This window comes from Osmerus mordax, chromosome 21 (genome assembly GCF_038355195.1).
Source record: "Osmerus mordax isolate fOsmMor3 chromosome 21, fOsmMor3.pri, whole genome shotgun sequence".
Classification (NCBI taxonomy): domain Eukaryota; kingdom Metazoa; phylum Chordata; class Actinopteri; order Osmeriformes; family Osmeridae; genus Osmerus; species Osmerus mordax.
Genome location: NC_090070.1, coordinates 11,041,894 through 11,056,696, shown reverse-complemented (window position 1 = coordinate 11,056,696; position 14,803 = coordinate 11,041,894). Strand labels below are relative to the sequence as shown.

The 14,803-nt window shown below is 47.3% G+C and overlaps 1 protein-coding gene across 1 annotated transcript in view; it reads left to right on the top strand.

Annotated features, from left to right (window-relative positions):
• Positions 1 to 4,207: 4,207 nt before the first annotated feature.
• The window catches only part of rbm20 (RNA binding motif protein 20), a gene marked incomplete at its 3' end in the record, with an annotated part of 34,754 nt that continues 24,158 nt past the window's right edge, over positions 4,208 to 14,803 (top strand). The window contains 1 exon segment of the mRNA XM_067259670.1: positions 4,208 to 4,357. Within this exon segment, the coding sequence (XP_067115771.1) occupies positions 4,227 to 4,357 (131 nt within the window).

Genomic DNA, 14,803 nt, shown 5'->3' with positions numbered 1-14,803 from the left:
AAATTAAAACTGACAACTGCTGCTCCTTGATTTCTCCCACACCCCTCCCACCCTTTCTCCCACCCACCCTCCCTCACAGAATCTGAGTCTCCTCCAGAGACGCAGCCCCCTGTGCCTGTAGACTCAGACTCAGGAAGAGGCTAATGACCAGATGATCCCTGCTCATAATCAGGCCCTTCCACCATAAAGCCCAACATCAATCTGTCTGCTACTCACTCAGCCGGTACACCAACAAGTTCATTTGTCCAACAGGTGTTTGAGATGAGGACAAGGAAGGGGGAAAGAGGGGACGGAGGAAGAACCACTCTGTTAAATACAGGAAGGCCTCTGAGTCTCCTCCCTCTCCTCCAGTCATCCCTCTCCTCCTGTCATCCCTCTCCGGTCATCCCTCTCCTCCTGTCATCCCTCTACTCCTGTCATCCCTCTCCTCCTGTCATCCTTCTCCTGTCATCCCTCTCCTCCTGTCATCCCTCTCCTCCTGTCATCCCTCCTGTCATCCTTCTCCTCCTGTCATCCCTCTCCTCCGGTCATCCCTCTCCTCCTGTCATCCCTCCTGTCATCCCTCTCCTCCTGTCATCCCTCTCCTCCTGTCATCCCTCTCCTCCTGTCATCCCTCTCCTCCGGTCATCCCTCTCCTCCTGTCATCCCTCTCCTCCAATCATCCCTCTCCTCCTGTCATCCCTCTCCTCCATTATCACTCCTCTGCTTGTCCGTGTGTCTCTGGATGGTGTCCTGGTGTGCGGTGGGGGGGATGGGGGGGGTCGGGACAACAGTTGCAGCAGCAGGGTTTAACCCCCCCCCCCCCGCCGCCTCCCCAGACCCTGGCTGGACTATGGCTGATCTGGTCCCAGACCCTCTGGAGCCCCCAGCCCAAACACACACCCTGCTCTCTGGAATTACAGAGGATCTGTCACTGTGTGTGTGTGTGTGTGTGTGTGTGCGTGCGTGTGTGTGTTTTACGCCATGTGACTTGTTGCACTCAGTCAGCGGTCACCTTAAAACGCTAGCTGTAGACATGTGCAGAGTTTTTTTTTGTAGTTGTTGCTGAAGAGCAGACGACCATGCCCAACACTGAGCAGCTGTTGATCGCAAGGCCGCTTTGTGGTTGACACAACCCAACCTCTCATCTCGTTTTAATTTGCATTACAGTGGTTTCGTCTTGACACCTACCCTGGTGTTAATGGTGTTGTTGTTGTTGGTGTCGTTCAAGTCTATAAAAACGCACCCTAATTTACTCTCCTCCTCCTCAGCTGTTTTAACAGGGCCCCTCTGTGTCTCTCCTGAAACGCCAAACCCCCAATAACAAAAAAAAAAAAACGAGGTGGTTGTGTGTGTCCCTCTCTGTGTGTGTGTGTGTGTCCCTCTGTGTGTGTGTGTGTGTCCCTCTGGTGTGTATGTGTGCCTGTGTGTGTGTGTCCCTCTGGTGTGTGTGTGTGTGTGTGTGTGTCCCTCTGTGTATGTGTGTGTGTGGTGTGGTAGTGGGGGGAGGTGGTACGTCACGGTGTAATTTTAGTCCGTAACGCATTAAAAAACGCAACTGCCGGCCGCTTGCCAGCGATGGAATTTACGAGCCGTTGTCGACGGTGACGGCCGGGGCCTGGGTCCTTTTTTAGGCTTGTTTTATGAGGTCATGCATGTTTGGAATCCCTGGTGGCTTGGTGATGGTTGGGGACAGGCTTCCTGGGGGGACCCTGGCTAGCAACAGGGGTCGCTGACCAATGACCTTCCTGATCCAGTCGCTAGGATGCCTGGGCGTTGGATAAAGAGATCTAGAAGATGTACAACTTCGAGAGAGAGGGCGAGAGAGAGAGAGAGAGAGAGAGAGAGAGAGAGAGAGAGAGAGAGAGAGAGAGAGGAGAAAGATACCATGTGTGAGAGAGGGAGGGAGGGACACAGAAGGCATGGTTGGAAAAAAAGAACGAGGGAGAGAGAGTGTGTGAGAGAGAGAGAGAGAAAGAGAGAGAAAGAGAGAGAAAGAGAGAAAGAGCGTGTGATGGAAAAGTCAAGGTGAAACACAAACCTCCTTGTCACGCCACGGCCACCACAGCTGACCTTCAGTGTGTGTGTGTGCGTGTGTGTGTGTGTGCGTGTGTGTATACATTCACATTTGTGTGTTCAAGCACGCGACACATAACTGTCCCACCAGGCACAACACAGAGGTCTCTCCTAATGGAGGCTAAAGGTAGAAGATTAAAGCATTTTAATTATAATGCTAAGCCCGCTTAATGAGTTCACACGTCAGCTTAAACCCCCGGCAAAATAAACATTCCCCTCCTCCCGGGAATGGTTCTGCCAGCTGCATGGTTCTGGCCCGCAACGTTTTGTGGAAAGCGGAATAGAGACTCACCCTTCAGTTTCACACTGTCTTACCTCGAGACATAACACAATTACACACCAACAGAAACTGTCATGGTTGACTTAGTTTTGCTGAATCATTTGGACCAGAGGAGGACGGGTGGTAACAATGGGACATTTTGAGTCAGGTGGCTGAGCGGTTAGGGAAGCGGGCTAGTAAAGGTTGCCAGTTCGATTCCCGGCTGTGCCAAATGACGTTGTGTCCTTGGGCAAGGCACTCCACCCTACTTGCCTCGGGGGTAATGTCCCTGTACTTACTGTAAGTCGCTCTGGATAAGAGCGTCTGCTAAATGACTAAATGTAAATGTAATATTGTCCCTCTAACCTGAGGGTGACAATTTACTGTGAGTTATGAGAACTATGGAAGGAATTGTGTTGAACTCAAACTATCCTGTGCATTGTCCCGCTCACCAGTTTATGAACCCCTTCAAACCTACAGTAGTATCTGCTTTCTCACAGAGCCAAAAATAAATGAGGGATTGTTATGCTGAGTGACGCACACACACACACACACACACATGTACAGACAGTTGCTATGGCAAATACAGGGCAGCAGGAAGTAATGGAAGACAATTGTCGCTGGCGGTTGTCAACAAGGAATCTGAGAGGAGATGTCTGATGCGGGTTTGTCAACACTCCCCCAAAACTGATGATGTGTCATGCCAGAGCCACAATATTATTTAGACAATTAGACATGTCCTGATTTTGAATACATCTCCTGCACTCATCCTCTCTCTCTCTCTCTCTCTCTCTCTCTCTCTCTCTCTCTCTCTCTCTCTCTCTCTCTCTCTCTCTCTCTTACTCTCTCTCTCTCTCTCTCTCTCTGTCTCCCTTTAGGAGACACACACAAAAACACACACACTGCCCTTCTGTGAAAGGAGATTTATCACCCAGTGAGTCCCGAGCCTTTTGGCTCCCAGACGTGAAACCTCAGATAGGCGTTCTCTCCTCCACTAAATGTGAATGATGTGACACGTTGTCCCAGGGACCAGTCCCCGCTCAGGACCAGCAGCTAATCTGATCCTGACACCCAGCTAGACTGATGGCATTCCCAGCACCTCCGCCTGCCCTGCTCTGGGACACACACAACTCCTCTGGAGGGAAGGGTCTGTGAGTGTGTGTGTGTGAGAGAGAGAGAGAGAGAGAGAGAGAGAGAGAGAGGGACAAGTGTGTGTGTGTTTACGTGCATGTGTGTCCACGTGTGCGGTGTGTCCCCAGCAGGGGTGCTAATCACGGGGGGAAAGGGAGGACTCCCCTCCTGTCCATCTATCTGAGCCTGTGTGGGATGACTCTGTGGCCCAACAGGAACTCCCTATTGGTCAGGTGGCTTTCAACCAACCCCCCTCTCAGCCCTCCCTACACACACACACACACACACACACACTACCCTGCTCCCCTCCCTCCATGCCCCATCTCGGTCCCTCTCTTCACTCAACCTCGTGGGCGTTTACCGGTCTCTTCGTTCCAACCCTAGAGAGGAAGACAGGAAGAGAAGACAAGCCAGGGAGGAGGAAGTGTGCGTGAAAGTAAGGGAGGGAGAGAGAGAGAGAAAGAGAGAGAGAGAGGCTTTGCTGTTATTGTCGATCACCGAGGGGAAACTTTTAGTGTTCCACAGACTGCCCTCCAGCCCTCCAGTCATCCGTCCAACGCAGAGGAACGAGAAATAGAAAAAGAGAAAGTTGACGCTGTTTCTCCGGGGTTTTTGTTTTGGGCTTCCTGAACACTCAGAGGGTGCCCTTGACTGTGACGTGCTGTCAGGGGGGGGGGGGGGGAGGGGGTTTGAGGGAGGAAGAGGAGGAGGTGGAAGTGTTGGGGTGTGTGGAGGTACGTGGGAGTTTGAGGAGGTTGCTAGTAGAAGTTTATGTTCGGCCATGCAGCAGGCCTGGGAAAAGGGTGTTTTCGAGGGTCACGTCGAAGGTGGGAAGAACGGACAGAGTATCATGGCGGGTAAAGGACAAGGTGGATATCACGGGGCAAAGTCCACCAACGAACACTTCCAGAGGTAAGGACTCCATGCTTTTCTGTGCTGACGGGGAGATGGAAATACACCACTGTTGTCAAGGGAAGGGAGAGCATGAAAGATGAATTGGTCAAAGAAGTATTTGGGAGGAAATGTTCAAGGTTATTTGTAAAGTGTTTTTTTGGGGTTGATATTCTGAGGCAAAACAGCTGTATATGGTGAGTTGTATCTGGGCTGGTAAGATGGTTTCATGAGACAGTTAAGAGAGGGTAAAACATCTCACAGGTTTCATAATGTTGTCCCGTGTAGAGATGTGTAGACCAGACTCAAGGATCTGCTGTTTACTCAGATCCAGTTGATTTCTCCTGAGGATGCTGGAGCTTGTAAATCCTCTATATTTTGGGCCCATGAATCACAACTGAGCTGTACGCTGTACTCTGCTGTTGTTGAGTGGGAATGCTAATATTGAGGCAAAAAAAAGAAATAATGGTACAATATTATAAACAGGATATATCATTTTGCCCAGTAATTGGTAAAGCATTGGGTGAGATTGATTGTGATTAGTGAAAGGTTTGTCAGTAATTAGTACATGCTGTATGCTTGAAAAACACCCAAAGGTTTTCTCCTTGTTTAATAAGATTAAATTGTTTTAATCTACTAATTAAAGGTCTGACTGTGCAGTCAGAAGTTGTTGATTAAATCAGAACCATAATATTTAATTGTATAGCTCTTTCGCAATCAAAACTCTAATTTAGAGTTTTCATAAGTCTTATAATTCAATTAAATCGTTATCTTTTAACTGCACTTTTAACCGTAGCCATGCTAATAAGGTTGTTTAACAAGGAAGTGTAAAGTGTTTACATGCCCTTGGCACTCTATAAACTGCAATAGCTAAAAATGGCTTCTAGAACATGTTTGTTTTAAAATATAGTTATATAATAATAATATATAAAACGTTATGTATATGTATATATATAGATGTAAACATGAATAAGTATTTATATTAATACTGTATGTATATACTGTATATGTAATTGTGTAAACAGCATTACAGTTTATGTATACAGTATTTCCTTTCAATTTGAATAAATACGTTTTTTATTTGTATTACTATATGCTCTGTAGCACTCAGAGATTGTCTAAATATTGAGTGCATTATAAATATTATTTATTTATTATTTTTCATTTAAAGTAGTTAAACCTTTTGGGTTAAAACTTCACTGCATTTAAAACAACACGCAGTGGAAATGTTTTACGTATTCTAAGAAAAATGCAACGTATTAAAACATAAACAGTGTTTGAATTAAGTTTCATTGGCAGTAACACTGACTATTAACCAAACATGTAATAATGCTAACTTATCAATCACTTTTTTGCATCTACCTCTGTGTTATGTAATATAACATTACTGTTCATTTTATATGAAAAAGTTAGCCAGTAGATGATGATATGTCCTTCTATAAATTGTTAATATTAATTAAAGATTATAATACACATCGCTCAGGTCTCCTCTTTGTCAATCAAAGAGATCCAGGAATGGAATGGTGTTTCCTAGCAACAAAGTAGACAGGAAATCTCATTAGTGCTTTACTTCTTATGATGCTATAAAAACACATGGAACAACTACCATTAATCATTGATAAACCTTAAATATTGTTTAAATGTGTCTATGTACATGTTGATGTGGAAAATTCAATTATGTACTGGTAATGGATCAACCGTGTGGCCAAAAATACTTCCTTATTTGGTGTTTGAGTGTCTTCTGATCAAGCTGCAGCTAAACATGGCCTCAGATCACGAAACATATTACTTGTCTCACAGCTTCAGCGTAATTCAGTGTAAAGTGTTGTAAACAGTATGAAGCGTTCTAGACGATCGAGCGAAAGCGCCGCGGTCAGATCGCTCGACTTTATAAGAAACCTTTCAAGCTTTTAGATTTTACTAGTTTTTTTTTTTTTTTTTCATTTTGTTTTGCAACACCCATGCATACATTCTGAAATTGAACAGATTCTCAGTTTTATTTTATATGAGGTCACAAGAGGGGCAGGTAGGTGATTTGTCTATTCGGGTGGCTTAAGATCATCGCCATGTTGAGCACTATGTTGGTTAATATCTGGACGGTGTAGGGATTGAGATGTGTGACAATGAGGACATTCTATGTAATTCACAGTAAGATTAACACTGTGGGATTGAATGCACCAGTTTAGTATGGAACTAGAGAATTGTGTGCGTGTGTGTGTCTTCGTAGCGGAGCGCCATACTTGCTGAGCTAGAAAGTGAAAGGTTACAGCATTCCTTTTATGGTTTTGCAGTCAGCTCATTCTATTTTAGCACATCAACAATTTATGTATATCCAGACACACACCTGACAGTTTTATGGCTTATTTTCAGTCAGTCCCTGAACAGAACACAGTGGAACTACAACCGGAAGATTGTTACGTTTTAAGTGCTGGCTGCTTTAATAAAAATTCTCACCTGCTTTCTGTCAGACGCTTTTAAAACAAAATGAATTTATATTTACTAACAACAGGAAACATGTGTTGTAATTACACAGTTATCACTTAGTAGTTACATGTAGTTGCGAGTTAAGTTTCAATGTTTTTTTTATAATATTGTGATAGGTAGGTGACCTTGCACACTAAACTGTCTAAACAGCAGATTATGTATGTTTGAGATTTGCCAGAGATCTTCGCCCAAGAAAATCACGTAGGTTTGTTTGAAATTAACTGATCAGAACTTTCGTTAACCTCAGTAATAAAATGTATGTAAAACACCCTCTACCCAGAGAGCCACCTGGAAGCAGTTTAAAAATGAGAAAAACACACTTTTTTAAATTCTAATTTTAAAATCCCAGTGAGTTTAGTTTTTTTCCAAGTACAGATTACCATTAACAATTTAAAACCAAATGCGTCTTATCTACAAGACAGGATTGTGTACAATCATACCTGTGATCAATTCTCAGCTTTATCAGAAGAGACATCACGTTATTTATTTTGACGGGTGTGAACAAGAGACCTTGGCGTGGTGCCCCCGTTCTCTTTCCCAGTTCTGACGTGAGGCGGCCCTGGTTCTGGCCACCTGTCAGGCCCTATTGAGTGATACTGTTACAGGATGCAGGTTGTGCTCTTAAAGAAATGTGAAAACCATCTCCTTGGCCACAAGCCTTCCTACCAGACGCTCTCAGAAGCTTTGCGCCGGGTGCAGAAACATGCCCAAGCACTGTTGTTTTATCTGGTGTGCTTCCTTGTTTGTGATTGATGGGTGTTTGAATAGGGTGGCTGCCAAAGGTGTTAGTGGAGTATTGTCAAGATGTTTGAGGGTCCCCTGTGTTTTTGACCATTTTGTCTCTCTCTCTCTCTCTCTCTCTCTCTCTCTCTCTCTCTCTTCTCTCTCTCTCTCTCTCTCGTCTCTCTCTCTCTCTCTCTCTCTCATCTCTCTCTCCATCTCTCTCTCTCTCTCTCTCTCTTTCTCTGTCTCTCTCTCTCTCTCTCTCTCTCTTTCTCTGTCTCTCTCTTCTCTCTCTCTCTCTCTCTCTCTCTCTCTCTCCCCCAGCTGCTTTCTCTATATCACCCTGGCAGCTTGTCACTGGAGGGAAGTTGCCTTTGACCCCTCTCTCCAGGCAGCCTTGATGGCCCATACGCACCACGTTGTGGTTCTCTCTCTCTCTCTCTCCCTACTCCCTGTCTCTCTCTCTCTCTCTCTCTCCCTCTTCTCTCTCTCTTTCTATCATCCCTTTCTTACTTTTTTTGCATCGCTGGCTGGACTCTTGCCTTTCCCACTTTTCTCTCTCTCTCTCTCCCTCTTTCTTTACAGTACACCTCAGTCCTGTCTCGCTCTTCCTTTTTCTTTTTCTCTTTCCATAACAACATGTTATGATACGACGCCTCAGTACACGGACACGTGAAAAAATAAAAGTAAATCCTTCATTCACTGCAGGATAGCAAAGATGGCTTTGCTGTTGTTGCTCTTCCTCTTTGGTTTGGTTTTCATCAGTTTTGTTGTTGTTGCCATCAAGTCCCCCAGACTTGAAAAATTGTTGAAGCTTTCAGCAACCGTGGTAAGGCTTCCGAATGTATCTGTCCCTATGTGACTCCGAAAGCTCAGTGGAAATTTGAAAAAGCAGTAGTCCCCTGAGAGTAAAGTAGAAAACCATTGTGCACAGTAGATTTCGGTAGATTACTAAAGTAGAGTAGTGTAAAGTAGAGGAGAGTATCGATTCATTGATCCCCAAGGGGAAATGGTACTGTTAAAACAGCAGCGACAATCTATACTTAGGAGTAATACCACGGTTAAATGGTCATATTCTGTGGTTCGTGACAGTGGACTCGACCTTGGCATGGACTAGCGTGCTAGTTTGGTGGGACAGCAGATCACGGTGCCCCTAAAGACACGTGGAACACGTGAACACGTGAACACGTGGAGAATGCTTTTGTTCCTTGAGCTGTGGCATTCCTGCCATGTTGCTGGGAGCTTGAGGTAATCAAGTCGTACGATCGGTTGGCATGTGTGTTGGTCTGAAGCTTGGAGTTTTCAGGTTCAATGATCTTTCGTTAGAAGCTTCAACCTTGAATGATTCGACGTTGTCCTTTTTGTCCGTTTATCAGAAAGTTGTAATGTTAAAAGATAAAACACATGTTGTAGATAAACACTGTAGTATGTCAGCTTAGAGGACCATGTGTTGAGCTTGGACCTCGTTCTGGTTGAGATTGACAGATGTTCAGATCCTGCAGAAGCTTGGTTGCTGCTGCTGGTAGATAAGAGAGGTGTGAGTTGGTGGCACCTCACTGACTCTGACAAGACAGCAAAGGGTTAATCCCAGCTGTCTGAAGAGTTCTTCCAGACCTCCCTTCCCTCAGTCAACCCCCCTCTTCCTCCTCCTCATCGTCCACCCACCCAGCAGATCTCACGTACTGTCTAGCATGTCGATTGATTAGCCAGCTAACTTTACAGCTCGGACCACAGCGAGGGAAGAGTGCTTGGGCGACCCGCCTTTACAAGAGCTGAGCCAAGTAAAATACATTCCCTCTCTTTTATTTGTTTATTCAGGGAAGAAACCACAGGTGCCTCTTTAATCCCGGCCTGCCTTCAAAGTAAATAGTTGTCTCACACTCTGACAGCGCAAGAGGTGGCACGACACATAAAAACAATACTCGCGTTCCTGACGCCTCTTATAAAATGTATTTAGAAATACCATTAGAAGGACTTAGCCTAACGCGCTAACTTCCCCCTGGGCCTGGTCTTATCTGCTCCCTGGTTGCCTGGAGACAGTGGCAGGGTAGGACCAAGACACCAAACAGCTGTAGTGATTGGTTGTGCACACACACAGGACTATTTGTAGGTCTGTGGTTTTATTTCATACTCTGCTTACAGAAATCTTATATTTGTTGCGAGACCTGCTGTTGCCGTTCCAGAGACACACAACCACACAGACACACACACACACACACACACACACAGACACAGACACACACACACGTAGCGACCACAAAGCTTGGATGCTGAGCATGTGTTCATTGCTGTGTTGACACGTGGCAGCAACTGTGGCTAATCTTGACGTTAAATGGTTGACAGGTCGGTGGCACAGCCATGAGGCCTCAAAGGTCGTCGCTCACAAACACAGAGACCCACTCTCTCTCTCTCTCTCTCTCTCTCTCTCTCTCCTCTCTCTCTCTCTCTCTCTCTCTCTCTCTTTCTCTGACTACCAACTGTCAAGTCTCCCTCAGATCTGTGCTGGTTTTCTCTTTATATGTGTTTGTGTGTGGATAGAATTTGTTTAACCTTGAAATTTGACATTATACTTAAGTGCTCCATGTTAGGGAGTAACCGCCAAATGCATCATCCTGGTCATATATGTATTAATGAAGTAGTAAACAAATATGAACTTGCTGTCTATTGTTGGTGCAGAGTTGATTAAGTGTCGTGTTCAGTTGTGTGCAGTTTGTGTTGCTGCCAAGTTACAAAGTTGAACGAAATTGTGCTATCTACAAAGTGTATCCACGTTGGATGAAATAAGCTTCCCTGGTCTCTATTTCATGTGTCTCAGCCCCACCATAAACACTTTACTCAAGTTCCCATCAAACCCCTGCAGTCTGTAGTCCACACTGAGAGGACACGGCCACAGAGTTTGAAATACAACCTTTAACTGCTCTATCCCTACTGTGTGGATTATGAGATCTGGACAAGGCTGGCCGCCCTGCCCTGCCAGGTAAGGCCAGATCAAGGGGGATTTGCTCAGGAAACTGGAGCTTTTTCTTTCCCAGATTCTGAGAATGTTGTATTAGATTTTAAAGGAGAGTATTTCAGCTGTGGACCGTGTGCACGGTGACGCCAGGAGGACGGTGCTGGTGTGGAGAGAGCGGACACAGCAGTAACAAACACCTGGAAGCTGAGAAGTTAGATGAAGCTTTTTATGAAAGCATGTACACCGCATATAGACTTTATTTGATTATAAAAATAAGAAGAGTATCAAGGGGTTACATTTCAGCGGACACGTGAGTCTTTATTGGAAAGATCATCACATTCATTTGTGTGTGTGTGTGTGTGGGGGGGGGGGGGTGGGGCTGGGGGAGTGGTATTTTACAGTGAATGAGTTCAGGTTTTAGAGTGTGTGAGGGTGAGTGTGTGAGGGTACTCTCCAACACAACAACCCCCCCCCTCCCTCTCTCTCCCCCCCTCCCTCCCTCTCTCCTCCCCCCCCCCTCTCCCTCTCTTCCCCCCCCCCTCCCTCCCTCTCTCTCCCTCTCCCTCCCTCCCCTCTCTCCCTCCCCTCCCTCCCTCTCTCTCCCCCCCCTCCCTCCCTCTCTTTCCCCCTCCCTCCCTCTCTCCCTCCCTCTCTCTCTCCCTCTCCCTCCCTCCCTCTCTCTCCCCCCCCCCTCCCTCACTCTCCCTTCCCTCCCTCTCTCTCTCTCTCTCCCTCCCCCTCCCTCCCTCTCTCCCCCCCCCTCCCTCCGTCTCTCTCCCTCCCTCTCTCTCCCCCCCCCTCCCTCTCTCTCCTCCCCCCTCCCTCCCTCTCTCTCTCTCTCCTCTCCCTCCCTCTCTCTCTCTCCCACACACACACGGGAACCATAGCCACCAATGACAGTCAAGTGTTATTTGCCGGTGACAGCCTGGCTTTCACCTGATTTGTCGGAGCGAGGCTGGACAGTCACACCTGTTGCGAGAAAGAGGCCGTCTACAACTCAATAAGAATAAGACACATGACAGAGACAAGTGACAAAATAGCGTTTTTTATTTGACCTACAGTATACACAAACACATCTTTCCCTGAACAAAAGTGGAGTCGTGTTGGTCTGGGCGGAGGCTGAGAACTTCACCCCTTCACTGGGCTGATCTCACACATCACCGGCCCTCCTGCCTGGTCGCCTATCTCCCGGGGAAACACAAACCTGCAAAGCACTCGGACTATAAATGTCAGTGTCCTCTTCCTGTCCCCTCTCCCTCATCCCCAGGTACAACAGGGGTACAGTCGCTTCACAGAGGGGGGTGAGCCCTCGTGTTTCATGTTGGTGGGTCATGGCACTCACCCCCCCCCCCCCCCAAGCACTGCCTGTGAACAGCTGAGGGCCAGAGTGTTGGTTTGCAGCACGTGTACTCACCCTAATGGCATCCACCTTTTGATTCACACGGCTGAACTTACACAGGAAATCAAATATAAACCACTCCCAACACACGCGCACGCACACGCATGTAGATACACTCACACAAACACACGCGCACGCATGTAGATACACTCACACAAACACACGCGCACGCACACGCATGTAGATACACTCACACAAACACACGCGCACGCACACGCATGTAGATACACTCACACAAACACACGCGCACGCACACGCATGTAGATACACTCACACAAACACACGCGCACGCACACGCATGTAGATTACACTCACACAAACACACGTGCACGCACACGCATGTAGATACACTCACACAAACACACGCGCACGCACACGCATGTAGATACACTCACACAAACACACGCACACGCATGTAGATACACTCACACAAAACACACGCACACGCATGTAGATACACTCACACAAACACACGCGCACGCACACGCATGTAGATACACTCACACAAACACACGCGCACGCACACGCATGTAGATACACTCACACAAACACACGCGCACGCACACGCATGTAGATACACTCACACAAACACACGCGCACGCACACGCATGTAGATACACTCACACAAACACACGCGCACGCACACGCATGTAGATACACTCACACAAACACACCGACGCACGCACACGCATGTAGATACACTCACACAAACACACGCGCACGCATGTAGATACACTCACACAAACACACGCGCATGCACACGCATGTAGATACACTCACACAAACACACGCACACGCATGTAGATACACTCACACAAACACACGCGCACGCACACGCATGTAGATACACTCACACAAACACACGCGCACGCATGTAGATACACTCACACAAACACACGCGCACGCACACGCATGTAGATACACTCACACAAACACACGCACACGCATGTAGATACACTCACACAAACACACGCACACGCATGTAGATACACTCACACAAACACACGCGCACGCACACGCATGTAGATACACTCACACAAACACACGCGCACGCACACGCATGTAGATACACTCACACAAACACACGTGCAAATATACATCCGCCACACACACGTAAACATACAGAAAAGACTCACGCACACACACGCACACACACACAAACACGCGCGTGCACTCACCCTTACATCACAGAGCTAAATAACACTGCACTCCACAACCCCCCCCCCCCCCCCCCCCACCCAATCGTTTATTCACCAGGAACTGAAGGTTTTGTGGCGTTGTCGTCGATGCAGTGACTGTGACGTGTTCGTTTGCATCTCCCGTTTTCCCGGCTGGTGTTTGTGCTTACGCAGCAGGGGCTGTACTGCAGGGGTCCTGTCTGTCCCTTCCTCCGCGCGTCCCGACGCTAGCGTTCTTATCTATTTCTGATGGAATCTCATAAGCGACCCATTCTAATGCTCACCCATTTCGGGTCAGATGGCTGAGCGGTTAGGAAGGCGGCTATTAATCAGAAGGTTATTGGTGCGATTCCCGGCCGTGCCAAATTACGTTGTGTCCTTGGGCGAGGCACTTCACCCTACTTGCCTCAGGGGGAATGTCCCTGTACTTACTGTAAAAGTCGCTCTGGATAAGAGCGCCTGTTAAATGACTAAATGTAAATCGTGGTAGGTTACCATTCTTGCTGGTTTTACCTCCGCTAAATGAAGCCCGCAGATTTGGTGGAGGGGTGGGGAAGGTGGTGTGTGTGAGTGGGTGTCACTTTTGTATTCTCCTGGCGTGTGTGTGTGTGTGTCAGAATATAGCCACTGGACATCTGGCGCACTCTATTACTTATAATGAATGTGTGTTATTGTCTGGTGCTAATCTGTCAGCTAATACTGCCTTTCTATTTTGAAAAAGCTGAGAGGCGCACTCAAGAAAAGAAAGGGGGAGGGTGGAGAGGGGTGGGAGGAGGGAGGGGTGGGAGTGTGACAAGGAAGTGACTAAAAACGGGACCCAGAATATTTCACTTCCTGCCTTATCACACCCGCCAACCAGCCGGCCAACAAGAGAATGCACATTTTTGAGGGGCGATTACGAATTAAGGATCCAATTCTCTGGTGGGCAGGGTGGGTATTCTACAGCGAGCAGTCTCATCCGTTCCTCATCCAGTCAGAAGGCAGCGCTGGGGGGAGGGGGGTGGTACAGTCCGGCTATCTTTAGCCGCCCTGCCGGCCACGCCACGCTCCACTCGGCTTCTCGGCCTGGTCGGGGCACGGCCCCAAGGAGGCGACAGCATTGCGCCGCCCCACCAAGTCTGACTGATGTGGCAGGATCACAATACCCACGGTTCTAATTAGAAATAATCACCACATGCAACACTCCCACTCGCGTCCCACTGCGCCGGGACGCGAGTCATTCCCTACAGACGTCAGAAGCCTCTAGAAAAAACGGCACCTTATAAAATATTGCTCTAATTGCATTATAGTCATTTGTCAGCTTCCTGGATTTCTCCTTTGAGCTCTGGCAGCCAAACTAGGTTTGAGGTCCGTCTGTTTGGAGGGTTTCCAATGATGTCGAGGGGCACTCTTAACTGTTGTGAGGGCCTGAGGTTTCGTATACTTTTCCGGGCCCGGTGTGAGTTATGACAAGTGGTCAGGGTCTCCTGCTCGGAAGGTTCTGGTATGTCCGAATGCTGGTCCGAGGGTCGTCAGATCCCTAAATGTTCCCTACAAGATGACCACATGTGATCAGAGAGGAGGTTTACACAGCCCAGTCAACCATGACCGAATAGACTCCAGGGAAAGTCGGATGTCAGAAAAACACAGACTTTTCCCCTTTGAACTTGATATTCGAGGTCTATGTCAACAGCTCCAATTGATGTCTTTTTTTTTTCATTCAACAGTTTCAGTAACGTGTTGTAAAAAAA